Source organism: Phyllostomus discolor, chromosome 12 (assembly GCF_004126475.2).
Source record: "Phyllostomus discolor isolate MPI-MPIP mPhyDis1 chromosome 12, mPhyDis1.pri.v3, whole genome shotgun sequence".
Lineage (NCBI taxonomy): Eukaryota > Metazoa > Chordata > Mammalia > Chiroptera > Phyllostomidae > Phyllostomus > Phyllostomus discolor.
The window spans coordinates 53,304,877-53,319,289 of record NC_040914.2 but is presented as its reverse complement, the minus strand read 5'-3'; the positions used below and the strand labels follow the sequence as shown (position 1 = coordinate 53,319,289).

The window sequence follows — 14,413 nt, the reverse complement described above, 5'->3', positions numbered from 1 at the left end:
GGTCGTTTCTAAGTGGATGTGAGAATAAGAGTGTGTTCCAGATGGGTCCCAGAAAGTGGTGGAAAGTCAATGAAAATGGAATCTTGCCACAGGAAGTTTTACGTGAGGTCAGGCTGAGTGAGGCTGAAATAAATTTTAAAAGTGAAGTCACCTGGCAGGCGCAGCTCAGTGGATTGAGTGTGGGCTGTGAACCAAAGCGTTGCAGGTTTGATTCCCAGTCAGGGTACATGCCTGGGTTGCAGGCCATGACCCCCAGCAACCGCACATTGATGTTTCTCTCTCTCTCTTTCTCCCTCCCTTCCCTCTCTAAAAATAAATAAAATCTTAAAAAAAAAGTGAAGTCAAATATCAAAGCCAGCCAATGCAAATGCTTGGTGGTTCCCGGTGGTTCCCCATGGTTCCCCGCTGTTAACGAGAACTTCTCGGCCTGCTACTGATACTAGGAAAAGGGCTTCCGCCCACAAAGCAAAGATTCTGTGTTTTATCAAAATAATTTTGTTTTACGTTGCCTTAATCACGCCCTTGATTGCTTAACCACCTCGACAGTAAGACCCGAGCCATGCAAACATTTATGCAAACTTCTGTGTTTGTGTATGAAATCTCCCGCCGCTTTGGTTAAACGGGTAACTAAGTATTGCTTCACACTGACTTACGATCCTGTTTAGTCAAATGTCCAACCCTTCTGACATGTGTTGACAAACTTCCCAAAATTTAAATTATAAATAGAGTCTTAACCTGGAAATAACCTGGAGGTATTTCAGGAAGGCCCCTGGGACATCTCAGATTTGTTTTCTCTCCTTCCTAAAGAGAGGTACGGAAATAATTAGGTCTATTTAATATGCTAAAGGTACACAGGAAGCTTTGTAAAATAAGCACATAATTACATTGTATTTATTAAGAAGATTTTATTTTTAGAGAGGGGAAGGGAGGGAGAGAAACATCAATGTGTGGTTGCCTCTCCCACCCCCTCACTGGGGACCTGACCTGCAACCCAGGCATGTGCCCTGACTGGGAATTGAACCGGTGACCCTTTGGTTCCCAGGCCCATGCTGAATCCACTGAGCCACACCAGCAGGGGCTATGTTGTACTTATGTATGTGCTAAGTATTCCAGAAATCTATGTGGAATTCCTGAAAATCCGAGATGCCCGGGGGCCCTCCTGAAATACCTCAAGGTGAAGACCACCAGAGACACTCCAGCCGCCTGCCTTCAGAACTCAGAAACCAAGGTCACGGTCTGCTCCAGTGATCAGCCTTCCGTTTTCTCGTGTTGCCATGGAGAAGCTTCCTAGGAACCGCCGGATGGCCGCTCTGCAGGCTTCAGTGAGGCTGCCTACCTGCACCACCACCTCCAGCAGTGAGACGCCGCTCTCACCAAACCGAACTCTTCTCAAGACGGAGCCTGGTTTAATGAGGTCTGGGACAACCTGCCACCCCAGCTTCTGGAACAGAAGACTCCCAGGCAAGTTTCACAGGGGAGCGCCACGGGGATTCAGGGCCAGTCACCCCAAGACATGTGCCTGTGTGGCCTGCAGACTGTTGAGCGAGAGGCGACTCTGGCTGCAGCTCAGGAGAAACTCCTACCCGCCCCACTTTAGATACCCGGAAGAACTTGAATTAGGGCCCTTGCCCATGAGAAGAGGTTATCAGAGATAACTTTTGACCTTTCTCCAGGGCTAAACTTGCATTTGTAACACTAAAACTCATCTGTTTTATCATCCTGCAGTGACCCTTCGAAGCACCCCCCCGCCCCCCAATGTGTATGATGGCCCATCTCTGGCTCAGGATGTCTCATGGGCCTCGGTCTCTGTCTCCGAGCCTCTCCTGCACGTGGGAATGTGATGTCACTGTGACCTTTGGGTTCGCAGGCCTGCGCTCAGTCCACTGAGCCATACCAGCCAGGGTAACGCCAGTGCTCTTCAAACCAGGAAACAGGCGCACACGCAAGTACTGGGTTGGCCAGAAAGTTTGTTTTTCCTGTAAAAGGCTCTAGCAGCACTTAGTTGCCTTTAACTCCATTCGAAACAACTTGGTTAGATTGTATTGTGACAGCTGTCCTATCAGTGTGTATTAAAAAAACATCCCTAGCTGGCGTAGCTCAGTGGATTGAGCGTGGGCTGTGAACCAAAGCATCGCAGGTTCAATTCCCAGTCAGGGCACATGCCTGGGTTGCAGGCCATGACCCCCAGCAACCGCACATTGATGTTTCTCTCTCCCTCTTTCTCCCTTCCTTCCCTCTCTAAAAATAAAATCTTTAAAACTTATCAAAGTTGGTGAATTTTTGTGCAGCCATGTTAATATCGAGGAAGGAAGAAAATACGCAACATTCTCAGCGTTATGAGGTTGGAAATGCAACCGAAGGTCAAACCGAGATTTGTGCAGAGTGTGGAGGTGTGGTGCCAATCGAATGCGTCAAAGTCGTTTGCCAAGTGTCTTGGCACTACTGCCATTTTGGCCAAACAACTTTGCAGTGGGGCTGTCTCACGCGTTAGATGTTCAGCAGCACCCCCCGGCCTGTGCCCACCAGAAACCAACAGCGGGAGAGAGCCGACCTACACAAAATACCCAGATCAATGAGGTAATTGGTGAAAATGAAAAGCATGTCCTTTATTTTACAGAAAAGAACGAAATGGACTTTCTGGCCAACCCGATACATTCCTAGGGAATGAAAACCTCCACGGCCTCACCTCATCACCACTCCCCACCGGCAACAGCACCCCTGCATAACCCGCGGCGCCTCGGCCGCGGAGCGTCCCGGGACGACGGGCCCGGAATAAGCCGCGGAGAGTCGCCGCCAGGATCATTCATAGTAAAACTTTATTGAACAAAAACCCCAGCAGAGGCGCCCGCCTCTGCAAAGTTCCCCCTTGGTTTAAAGTAAAGCGGTGCATTTTAAAAAGCAGTTATACAGAAGTCTTTCCTAGAAAAGTCCTGCTAAAACATGTCTAGCAATTTCATTGATTATATAAAGTAGTACACTTAGTGTAATTTGAACATTCCAACAGGAATCAAATCGTCCCAGCAGAACCGCTTCTGCCTCTACGACGTCTACGCACAGACGCACATGCAGACACGCACATCCGGACAGGCCCTCGGGCACACGCATGCGACACGGACGCCCCCTATGTACAACGCCTATGGAGCTACGCACAGTACGAATGAAAGCTCTTCAAAAATAAAGACATGAGAAGCCGCGGGCACTGTTTGGTTCAGCAATTTGTATCATGGCTTCACGTCTGTCTCTCCGCTTTTGCTCGTCACAAAAGCACCTCGTCCTCCTGCTGACTGGTTTCCCAGTCCATCGCCACGTCCAGGTGGGGAAGTCTGGCTGGAGTGCAGCGACCCCGTCCGCGCGTGTCCAAGCCTCCGGCAGCCTGAGAGCAAACGGCGTCAGTTTGCTATGGCCGGCGGGCCTTCCGGGAGGAGAGAGGCAAAGAAAGTCTTGAAGACGAGCCATGCTGTGCTCATAAACGAGGGGCTGGTCTGCTGGCCGGCCGGCGCGTCCCTGTCCGGAGGGAGGTGGTTGGGGTCTTCGTGGTCAGGATCGGGCCCCTCCTACAGGTAAAGGTGAGACACAGTGAGAAAACGGGCAGGCCCACGATGAACACCAAAAGACACAGGACGACGGCAGAGCTGATGCCGGGCCCCTCGCGCCACAGCAAAGCAGCCGGGCGGGCGGGACCCCAGGGAACGGTGTGCTGGCTGCTGTTTTCTTGGCACAGCCGTGCTGGTGACATGCTCGGGGCTTTGACTGTTCCCAGCAGCAAGTATCTAAGGAATCAGCTCTTCAGCCATTGTTAAATAAGTCGTAAGGTTAACCTCCTCCGTAAGTACGGACATCCTTCTACTGTTGGCAATGTTGTGAGTTAAAAAACTAAAAAACGGAAACCCAGCGTTCTAAAACAGACACTAGGGTGCCAACTGATATTATAAAAGAAAATCCTTTAGGATTACGCATTAAAGTGCCTTATAAAAACTCTACTTCTGTGTGGTGTTTTCTAGAACACCAACTCCAAGGACACGACTGTGCTCTCAGCCCTTCGCTGGGGTGACCACCGACCAGCACTCTGCGTGGTGTAGCTGACACACTGGTACAGACCGCGGGAACTCCAGACCGGGAGCTTACAAATTTTATCTAAATACTCCCAAATGCAAATCACCATATGACAAAACACTTGACAGATGCTACGACCTACTTATTGTTTTAAAAACAGCTACTGTTCTAAGAATACACGGGAAAACACCTGGAGACAGCTAGCCTCAGAGTGGTAAACCCCGGCCCTGGCCGCTGGATGGGGAGGGTCTCCCAGCCCCGGCACCTCACGTCCCGCCGGCCAGCACCCCCGCAGCTCCGTACCTGCAAGTTATTGTTGGGGTCCTGGCGGGCAGCTTCCTGAGGGGGACCCTCATTGGGGAAGTTCTGGGCCGGCCTCGGTCTGAACGGAAACCAGCCGACGTGGTGCCTGCGGGGAAGCACACGGGGGTCCCTCTCAGCTGGCTTCACGGTGGGGCTTACACGGGGGTGTGAGGCCTCTCATCAGGCGAGGTCCCCCGTGCTCCCCCCTCTAACCAGCGGCGCCCCAGCTGGCAGCTCCCAGCAAGGCCCATCTGAGGAGACGTTCTATCCCCCATCCCCTGGACTCTCTCGCTGGCCCACTGGGGTCTTAAAGGCGGGCGGGGCCTGTGATCATTCACCATCGTACACCCAGCACCCTGCACGGCCCGGCATACAGCACGTGCTCAGTAAGGGCTGGAGTCACCTCGGTGAAGGGTGACTTGGACTCGGGGGAAAAAAGGGGGCGAATCCTCTGCTTACAGGTACATAACCACGGTGGCTCCCATGACCATGAGGAATCTGCTCAGGGACGAGTAGAAGTAGAGGATGCTGAGGAAAACGGAAAAGGTAGCTGCTGAATAGGTCCAGTCCAACCAGTCGCGATTTATCTCGTCGTCTTCTTCCACGATGGGGCCGCCCTGGGCATTCATCCGTAAGTTCTGATTGGCCCCGGGATTAACCACCACTTGAGGAGCAGCGTTCTGATTGGCCGGCTGGTTTTCCGCTGGGAACTGGTTGTGAATAGGGGCCGGAGCAGGTGGGGGGACCACAGGTATCTCTTGCGCACTCGGTGAGGGAACGAAAGTCCTGGACGCAGCGGTGGCCGCTAAACTGAAACGGAAATGGCAGAGGCAGACACCGTTGAGAGCAAAGCCCCGTGAAGACTGCGGTTCCCATCTCCTTGTTGGTGCAGGGGTCCTTTACTGGGGAGAATTACAGGTAGGCACGTACAAACTTAATCTTTTCTTTCACGTAGTGAAGAGCTTCTTCACTAGCAGTCATGCCTAGGCACGACTTCCCTGCTTTTGGGAGCAGCAACATGGTAAGTTTTGTCTGGAATGAAGCATCCAGGTCACTAGGAGAGTATGGTGCTGTTGCAAGTTAAAAGTTTCTCCAAATATTAAAGACACCCCATACTGAAAAGGACGTGACATATTCCACGTGAAGTCACCAGACCATGCGTCGGACAGCGGCACCACCGTGTCCACACGCAGACCGGCTGGCAGGCGGCACTCACACACTACTCCGCCTGCAGAGCTGGGCCCTGCACGAGCAGGTGAGCACCCCCTACAGTACAGGTGACACGGTGGGACCCATGTTGCCCCCATCCCCCACCCCCGGGCAGGGCGGGGCGGGGCGGCACTCACTACTGCATGTAGTACTGCCGTGCGTACATCTGCTGGAACCAGGAGAGCTGCAGCCACCCGTAGGTCGCGTAGCCCGAGAAACCGGGCCCCAGGCCTTGGAACGCCAGCTGGGCAGCTTCCGGCCTAGGAAAGAGTTTCAAAGGGCATTCTGAGTTGGTGTAGCACACAGGTAGGTGGGCACTGAGTTCCAGGAACCGTGCAGCTCGAGCGCAGAAAGGGCTGGACGACAAGCCCTCGTGCGTGATCCCCAGGGGACACAGGGGCCCAGCACTGGGCTGTCGCCGCCTCCGTGCCACCACTGGGCTGTACGAGCAAGCTGCACCTCCGCGGGCTAGGTGGATCCCAGCCCCGCTGACAACCTGCCGAGTCTCACTGCAGGTCTAAACCCACTGTCCGTCCTTTAGAAAGCAGCTCCAAAGCCCACCCCTCACCCCAATACCCACTTCCCCCGACCTCTAGACCTGACTCTGCACGGGCAGCAGTGACAGTGTGCGTGTGGCCTTGCCCGAGCGTGCTCGCTGACCTCCCGTGCCCAGGACAGGCTGCTGGGCTGACCCCCAACCACCTGGCGGGGAGGGACCTCTCCCCAGCTTTGCAGAGGGGAGCCCCGAGTGCAGCTCAGGGAAGACAAGAGACTCATTCGCACAAGGTGACACTGAGCTAGGAAATAGCGGGGCTGGATTTGAGAGCTGTTTATACGGCACCAAACAAACCCATTTTTCTATCATGTGACACAGCCTTAAACCACCCAGGCCAGAGCAGGGGGGTCACCAGTGGCCTTGTGAGTTGCACACGGTAAGCTCCGCTTCACAGAACGGAAACTAAGAACTGCAGGAAGACCAGGAATTGGCGAAGGGGTCACCTCTGCTGGGCAACTCACTTCTTCCTTAAACAAAGTCACGTGGCTGGGGGCTCAATAAATACTTGGCGTCATCAGGTTTCACTCCAGTGGCACTCACGACAGTACAGGTGACCGTCAGATTCGGGCCTCTGTTCTCAAGTGGTGCAGTCAGGATAAGGGACCTGTTTTAACTGTTTCTACCCTGCCCAGTTTACATGTGGACAGTCTTCTAACCAAATTCCGGTCCCGGAGTATTTCCTGCACCAGTAGGTCCTGGTGTGATGCTGTTTTTAATCACTTAAACTACAGCGCACGGAAAGGAGGAGAGAGTGAAATGCTTCTGTTGGCTCTGATGATGATGGCACTGCAAGAGGTTTGCACAATGGCCCTGGCTGGTGTGGCTCAGTGGACTGGGCACCGGCCCGCGAATCAAAGGCTACTGGTTCGATTCCCAGTCAGGGAACCTGCCTGGGTTGTGGGCCAGGTCCTATAGGTTGGGGGTATGTGAGAGGCAACCACACATGGATGTTTCTGTTTCTCCCTCTCTTCCCCTCTAGAAATAAAAATTTTTTAAAAGAAAGGTTTTTACGGGACACGCCGAGTATGTAGCGGGACAATGACATGATGCCGGGGACTAACTCCCGCACCGTCTGGGGGAAAAGGGCCGGGAAACAGACGGGACGAGGGTGGTAGCACCGCGGCCATCACGGGGCTGGGCGGTGGCTGTGTGGCGGTTCTTTGTATAGTTCTCCCCACTTCTGCGAATATTTGAAATTTCCATGAACTAAAAAACATCCAAAAAACCACCTCATTCCGCACACATCTGGATCTGTTAACCACCACACATCAGAAACTGAGAAAATGAGGGCAGAGGGCTTGGGGAGCCACACGGTTCTGACCCATGGTGAACACCTTATGTTTTCCCGCAGGAACGGTCAGAACAAGGTGTCCCCAGAGCCACGAGATCCCAACGTCCGGGCCTTTGTCACCCCTGGTCTTTGCTCTAAAGGAGAAAGTGCTAATCAAGCTACAGAAAATGGCCTTTTTTCCTGGTACCTTGGCAGAGTATTGCTTAAAACAGTCCCCTTCCCGTTTGTCAGCCAGTGTCACGACAAGCCACCCAGCAAGGGAGCCACATTGATCTCCCGCCCTGAGGCCGCACACGCCAAGCACAGCCGGGCAGGAGGGGAAAGGCCTCTCAGTACAAGTCTCCATGTTCTGGTATGTTCCCAAGAGGCTGGGTAGCGAGAAGAGTTAAACATAGAAGACCTTTAAAGCGAAACCCTGTGTACATTTTGAAGTTCTGTGACTACGCCACGTAAACCTAACAGCCTATTCTTAAGTCAATGCAAATGCCCGTTCATGCGTACAAACCAGTTCCTGACCGTAATGCTCACCTGGAGACGTTCTCCCACCCAGAGGGAGGAAGGTGCCGAAGAGCCTCCCTCGCCCTTGACCCTTCGCCGGCGGCATCCCCAGGGTACTGTCCCTGATGAGGACCGGCGGGCTGCTCCGTGGATTCAGCGACCTAAGTAAAGGGACCGTGAGCGTGAGAACAAAGGGTCTGATGCAACTCACTGAAATCGAGCTAAGAGGGTGGTTTTGCTGTCAATGGCTTATGTCCCCCCACCCCACCTCAGACCTCTCTGATCGTGGTAAGATTAAACATACAATGTCACGTAAAAAAAAATTCTGAAATTTGTTCAGCACAATTTCAATACACATTTCAATATACACATTTCACTCATATTTTTCCTAGAGTAACGATGCTGTGCTTTCATCATAACCTCCCAATGAAGTTATCATTGCTGAGAAGCTTCTTAATAATTAATGCGCTGTGTATCTATCTCACGGCTACCTTTACTGAATCAGGAAATTGAGTCCAATCAACCAGGTTTCCCAATGCAGCCCAGCCAGCAACCTTAAAGGAAAGGACTTCCGGTGCCGTGTTCCGGAGTTTGGGAAACAGATGCAGTGCTGAGCTAGCACGGGCCACCACAGTTACTGATATTGTGCGTCTCAGTCAGCACCGTGACAGGAAATAGAAATGATTCTGACTGTCAAACGTGTGTCTTGCCCTGGCTGGTGTGGCTCAGGGGGCTGCGAACCCAAAGGTCACCGTTTTGATTTCCAGTCGGGTCACCTGCCTGGGTTGCGGGCCAGGTGCCCGGTTGGGGGTGTGAGAGGCAACCAATTGGTGCTTCTCTCCCTATCTCCCTCCACTCTCCTCACTCTAAAAAATAACACCACCTTCAACAAACAAAGTGATGTATGTTTTTAACAATCACTTGATAGAGACTGGCCTTTTCCTATTGAACTAAATAAATAAGCAATCACAATGAAAATTCCCAAAGAGGCTATACTTTTTTACTCTATAAAAAGTGAATAGTTCATTAGAAGAAAGTTATGTGCTCTAGTCAATAAAAACTCATTTTAGAGAGTCTCATTAGTTCAGGGATCTGGACACAGCCGCCGTGGGTCAAACCGTGTCCCAGCAGACAGGGTGCCTGGAACTCCCCTCGCCTATCCCAACGACAGTGGGACTGTCTGCTACTGTCCCAGTAAACCTCACTGGTGGTGTAACAGTTTCTAACCCTAATTCTGCTGGGGAAGAAACAAAACACAGAGCCAACAAGGCCACCCCCCCCCCCCCCCCCCCGTGCTCACGACAAGGCGGACGCACCCTCGCGCTGGTCTCCGGCGTTTTCGCAGGACCCTTCACATTGCACACCAGATGCAGGACGTGCCGGGCTTCCTGCTGAGAGCAACACGGGGGTACGTTAGGACCTGAAGCAACCTGGGGAGAACTTGAAAACGTTCCCAAGTCGGTATGTAGGAGATGTACCTTTGGAAGCAGGTCCCTGAGGCACTGGTTATCCAACAGCAGCTTCCCAGAATAAATTAACCTCTGGTCCTCCGGACGCTGCCCATGGAAAGAAAGGGAAGCAGACAGAGTTAACACTTCATTCCTACACGTTCCCAAACATAGAAGACTGTTTTATCCAGATAATTTAACTGTTTTCTTCCCCAGCACCACAGGAAAACGTTTTTTTTTTCCAAAGGCCCATATACAGAACTTTTATTTAGAAAGTGCTCAAGTTGACACTGGTCTTGAACGTGTCAATAAATTTAGAATGGCACATGACCCCCACTCCCCCGCACCTGCAGCGACCTACCTGACTCTCAGGAAAACTGCCTTCTGCCACTAAAAACACAGGCGTGAAGGGGGCTGCTACAGCACCCAACTCCAAAACTCGGGTTTGGGTTCGGAGGAAAGCCGAAGCACTCCCGAAGTCAGCCTCCCCCCAAAACCACCTACCACCGTCCCAAAATAACGTGAAGCAGCTCTAGACTGAAGCCCTCGAAGGGACACCCCACAACAGCCCTGTGCGATGTGGCACCCCTGTTGTAAAGGGGGAAAGTCTGAAACGGACCTGCCCAAGGCCACCACCTGCGAAAAGTTCAGATTCCAACCCCTCTTCCCCACTCCAGTGATTTTAAAGCCACAGGGACTCCACACACTTTTATACAAATCTCCCTTTCGAAGTTCTAATTCCTTTTAAAAACTGTGCTTAAAGACAGTGGCCTCGACTGCGGAAAAGTCAGGACACTGGAGATCCCCCTCGTGTGGGCCTGCTGTTGCCAAGACAACCAATGATGCAAAACTTGGAACTGAACTGCTCCTGCCAAGTAGCCCAAGATTATAAAGTGAGCAGTTTAAAATAAACAAAATAACTGCCAATCTACCTGCGTAAGCCCAGTTTCTCCCAACCGCGCTACAAAAACCAGCTGCAGAACTAAGTAGGATGCTGTGCTCGCCGCCTTGTCGCTGGTCGATTTCATCAGCCAAAGTCTCTGCACCTGACTTTGGGGTGGGCCCTGCATTACATGAAAAAGTTCTGTGCTGGAGAAGGTTTGAAAACCACAGCTGCCTGCCATTTACATTGTTTTCCCTGTTAAAGGCCTAAATTGACACTGTTTTCACCCAGGCTGATTTGATAAAAAAAAATTAAATGTTAAGCAAACAACTATCATAAAGTAAGGCTTCTCACATTAAAAAGAAAAAACGCAAATGAGTACTCTCCTGCCACAAGTTTTAAACCCAAATTTGCATATCTGGGAGACCTGTTATTGACAACTCGTGGGTCTTCAGACTTCACAGGAGTAATGCCCCTCCCCCATGGAACGCTCTCTTGCAAAACACTGCCTTTCTCCAAATGACGCAACCCGCAACCCGAGAGGACACCTGCTTGGCCAATTTGAGTACCTAACAGCCATTCTCACAGCAACGCAGCCACCTGCTGTTTGGGTAGAACTGCCGAGTCCCCAGGTGAATGCAAATTAACAAGCAAATTTCAAAAGAACAATTCAGAAGGAAAACTCGTCCACACCTGCCATTAAACAAACCTGAAACAAATACCCTGACCCCTGAGCCACCACACACGCTGAAACTCTTTAGCTAAGATGCAACAAATTCACAGCCCTTTGCCGCCCTGATGCCCTCTCCCGTCCGGTGGAGAATTACACTCGAGGGCAGCAGCGGAGAACACTGCTGACACTTACATAATGTGAGAGTGGAAAGTAAATACGGGAAGGTCCAACTCACAGCCTCTGTCACGTGGGAGGGAGGGAGGGAGGGCGGTGATAAGGGTGATATTGACAGAGGCGTCAACCAAAACAAAGCGAGGAAGTCTCTGGAGTTGAGGCACCAAAGCCTGAAACTCAGGCTCCAGGAGACTCCTTCCGCCTGCGTCCCTCCTAAAGCACTCTTTACCCGACCGCGCGCGGCTCCTCCCCGGGACTCGGCAAAGGCTGGTCGAGTCAAGCGTGGCAGGGAGGGGCCGTGGCGGAAGGTGGGCAGGGAGAGGAAGAGCCACGTCTGGCTCCGGGTGTGGGACCTTAGGTACACACGGCCTGGGCGAGCACCATGTTTCTCTGCCCGGTCGCCTTGGGGCTGGCACCTGCCCTCTCCTCTCCGCAGCGAGACGCTAGCTGCATTCAGAAAACTACTCTCTTTTTTTTTTTTTTCCGCCGCATTTTTCTTATTCCTATCCAGTGGAGGCAATCTTAAGGAGGAACACTTAGCTAGCCGCCCTGTCCTTTTGGGGGAAACGGAGGCTTGAAGGGTGAACTGACTCGCCCAAGGTCAAACTGCTGTTTCAGCGCCTCTGCTAAGGCTGGCCACCAGATCCAGGGGGCCGGGAAGAGGGGTCTGGGGACGTGGGGCAGGAGGGTGACAACCGTGGGGAATGGGGAAGAGGAGACGGGAAGGCAGCCCGTCAGGAAGGCGGGGCGATGGCGGCCTAGAACGAGGAAGTGACAGCCACAGGGCCAGGAGAGGGGACGTCTTCGGAGGTCAGGAGGGAGAGACCACAGCCCTGAGCGAGGTGACCACCCAAGATCCGGGGAAGGCGGGCGAAGGGCGAGGCTACGGGGAAGGGGCAGGTGGACGTGGCATCCCTAGGCGCACGCCAGGAGGCCGGGCTTAGGGAGCGCTGGCAGCGGGCGTCGGGGCCCCTCTTACCGGGCGCTCGGGGTAGACGCGGCTCAGGTGGGCCTTGAGGTGGCCCACGCTCCAGCTGCGGTCGCCGCTCAGCTCCAAATCGCGGTGGCGCTGGTTGGGGCTCTTCACCAGCAGCGTGACGGGCTCGGGCTCGACCTCCATGTCGGCTTTGCCGTGGGCTCGGCTGCACTCCGAGATACCAGGTAGGCGGCGCCGTAGCCGCTCGCAAGCTCCGCAACGACTGTTCGCGTCTCCAGGGCGCGCGCCCCCGCCCTGCGCTCCCTTTATAGTCAACCCGCGCCGGGTCCCTGCCGCTGGACCCCTGTGTGGCTGTCGCCCGTTGGCTGAGGCAGAAGCCACTGCCCCGACGTGGCCCAATCGGAGGCCGGGTCGGTAGGCGGGGGGGCGGGCCGAGCACGTGGGCGCGGCTGATGCAACCCGCCGCGGTTGCGTCACCCAGCGTGGCGGCTGCAGCCCAAACTCCGGGTTCGCTGACCCTTCCTGGGTGCGCTGCAGTCCGCTGGACCGCTGCCTAGGTTCGGGAGCTCAGGGCGCCTTCGGCAGGGCCGTGCCCGCCGACTCCCGGTTTGGCAGCCTCTGCAAATTGTTCCCTCACAAAGCAGCACCCTGGCGTCAAGTCCCGCTTCCCCTTTGTGGTCCCCGGGAGGAACAGAGAGGGTCAGCGGGCCCTACAGCCTGACCTTGCAGGGGAGGCTGCCCCACCCCTACCCTACTTGCGAGCCCACCCAGAAGGCTGCCCCCAGGCCCATCAGAAGAGCAAGGAAGAAGCTGGGCATTTCCTGGGACTGAGGGAATGGAAGCATCTGATCCAAAGTTGCCAGTTCACCTGTGGTCTTGGACTTGAACCTTACACCCTCGAGCGCGAGACATCACCCTATGAATGGCAAGCAGGCCACAGTCCAGCTAGCACACGGAGACACTGGAAAAGGGCCCGACGTTCCAGGCTGCTCGCAGGTGCTTCCTTTAAATTGGGGCCGAGACAAGGAAGGCAGGATTCTCACTATTTTAAAAATGTGACCCCGAAGGGCCTCTCTGAAGGAGGCCCTCCCTGCCTCCCTTCTGAAGCAGAAAAGGTCTTGAAAACCAAAACTGACAGTGCGCCCGGCCCCATCGGAGTTCCAGTCCTGTTGGGACATCTGGTTTTTGGGGGCGTGTCAGCAGCTTGGCAGGGGCAGGACAGTAGCAGGAGGAGCCTGGTCTGTTGGGTGAGTGCAGGACTGAAACCGGTGGCTTTGTTACTGGACAGCAGTTGGGGTCCCGCTGCCCACCCCCACCTCCAGTCAAAATTCCAGAGGCAAAGGTTTGGTGATAAAGGAAAGGGATTTTTAAAAAAGATTTTATTTATTTATTTTTAGAGAGGGGAAGAGGAGAGAGAGAGAGAATCAATGTGTGGTTGCCTCTCACATGGCCCCCACTGGGGACCTGGCCTGCAACCCAGGCATGTGCCCTGACTGGGAATCGAACCTGTGATGCTTTGGTTCACAGCCTGCGCTCAATCCACCAAGCTACGTCAGCCAGGGAGGAAAGGGATCTTTATGCAAAACCACAGCAATATGGAAGCAGCCCCAGGTGAGTGAATAAAACAACTATGGGACACTGACATACTGGAATCCTACTCGGCTATGAAAAAGAAGAAAATGTTACCCTTTGCGACGGTATGGATGGACCTGGAGAAGATTATGCTAACTGGCAGAAGCCAGTTAGAGAAAGACACACGCCATATGATTTCACTTATATGTGGACTCTAATGAACAAACTGAACTAACAAGCAAAAACAGAGACGGACTCAGATGGAGAACAGATGACAGCTGGTGGGGGCGGGGGGGTTAAGGGGTGGAGGGGTTGAGCAAAAAGGAAAAAGGACTCACAGACAAAGACAACAGTAGGGCGATTGCGAGGTGAAGAGGGATAGAAGGTGACTAAATGGTTGGAAAAACAATAAAGAATAAATTAAAAATATTTTTTAAAAACTTCCCAATTTTGGAATAACAGCTTTCCACGTGCATGAGTCACTTCAGCCCATCAAGGCTAAACGAACTCTTTAGTTACAGCTTTAACCACTTGAGCCTATCAATTAAGGCTAAACTCTAACACCTGAGTTTTATCACGTCCCCTGTTAGTTTTAATTGTCTTATTTCTATAGGCTTAGTTTACAAACGAGAACAACCTGAGACACAAACGCTGCACAATGCTGGAAGAACGGGAAGCTTCTGCCTCAGAGTCTGTCCCCTCTAGAACACCTGAAGAAGAATAACCCTGCCACCGCCCGCCAGGCCAGCCTGACCCTAGGCTGCACCTGGCGTTCCTTCCCATCCCAAATACTGTCTGTTGGGAAACGCAGGCAGC

The 14,413-nt window shown here is 53.2% G+C and overlaps 1 protein-coding gene across 2 annotated transcripts; it reads right to left on the bottom strand.

The window, feature by feature from the left end:
* Window positions 1–2,794: 2,794 nt before the first annotated feature.
* HERPUD1 (homocysteine inducible ER protein with ubiquitin like domain 1) lies at window positions 2,795–12,327 on the bottom strand. 2 transcript variants are annotated; one of them, XM_028502070.2, is made up of 8 exons: window positions 12,068–12,327; window positions 9,389–9,466; window positions 9,227–9,298; window positions 7,941–8,071; window positions 5,703–5,825; window positions 4,816–5,166; window positions 4,357–4,462; window positions 2,795–3,554 (listed from the first exon to the last, which is right to left on the bottom strand). In XM_028502070.2, exons 1-8 carry the CDS (start codon window positions 12,206–12,208, stop codon window positions 3,390–3,392), a joined length of 1,167 nt encoding a protein of 388 aa, XP_028357871.1. In that variant the 5' UTR covers window positions 12,209–12,327; the 3' UTR covers window positions 2,795–3,389. The 2 variants fall into 2 exon arrangements, with proteins under 2 accessions (XP_028357871.1, XP_028357870.1); XM_028502069.2 differs by having other exon boundaries at window positions 9,227–9,301; window positions 12,068–12,326.
* Between the last annotated feature and the right edge of the window lie 2,086 nt (window positions 12,328–14,413).

Coding starts and splice junctions, on each gene's coding strand:
- HERPUD1 (XM_028502069.2), bottom strand. CDS start 12,208: ATGGAGGTCGAGCCCGAGCCCGTCACGCTGCTGGTGAAGAGCCCCAAC. Junction 5,167..5,702: donor CGGCAGTACTACATGCAGTA/GTGAGTGCCGCC, acceptor TTTCCGTTTCAG/TTTAGCGGCCACCGCTGCGT. Junction 4,463..4,815: donor GCCACCGTGGTTATGTACCT/GTAAGCAGAGGA, acceptor GCTTCCCCGCAG/GCACCACGTCGGCTGGTTTC.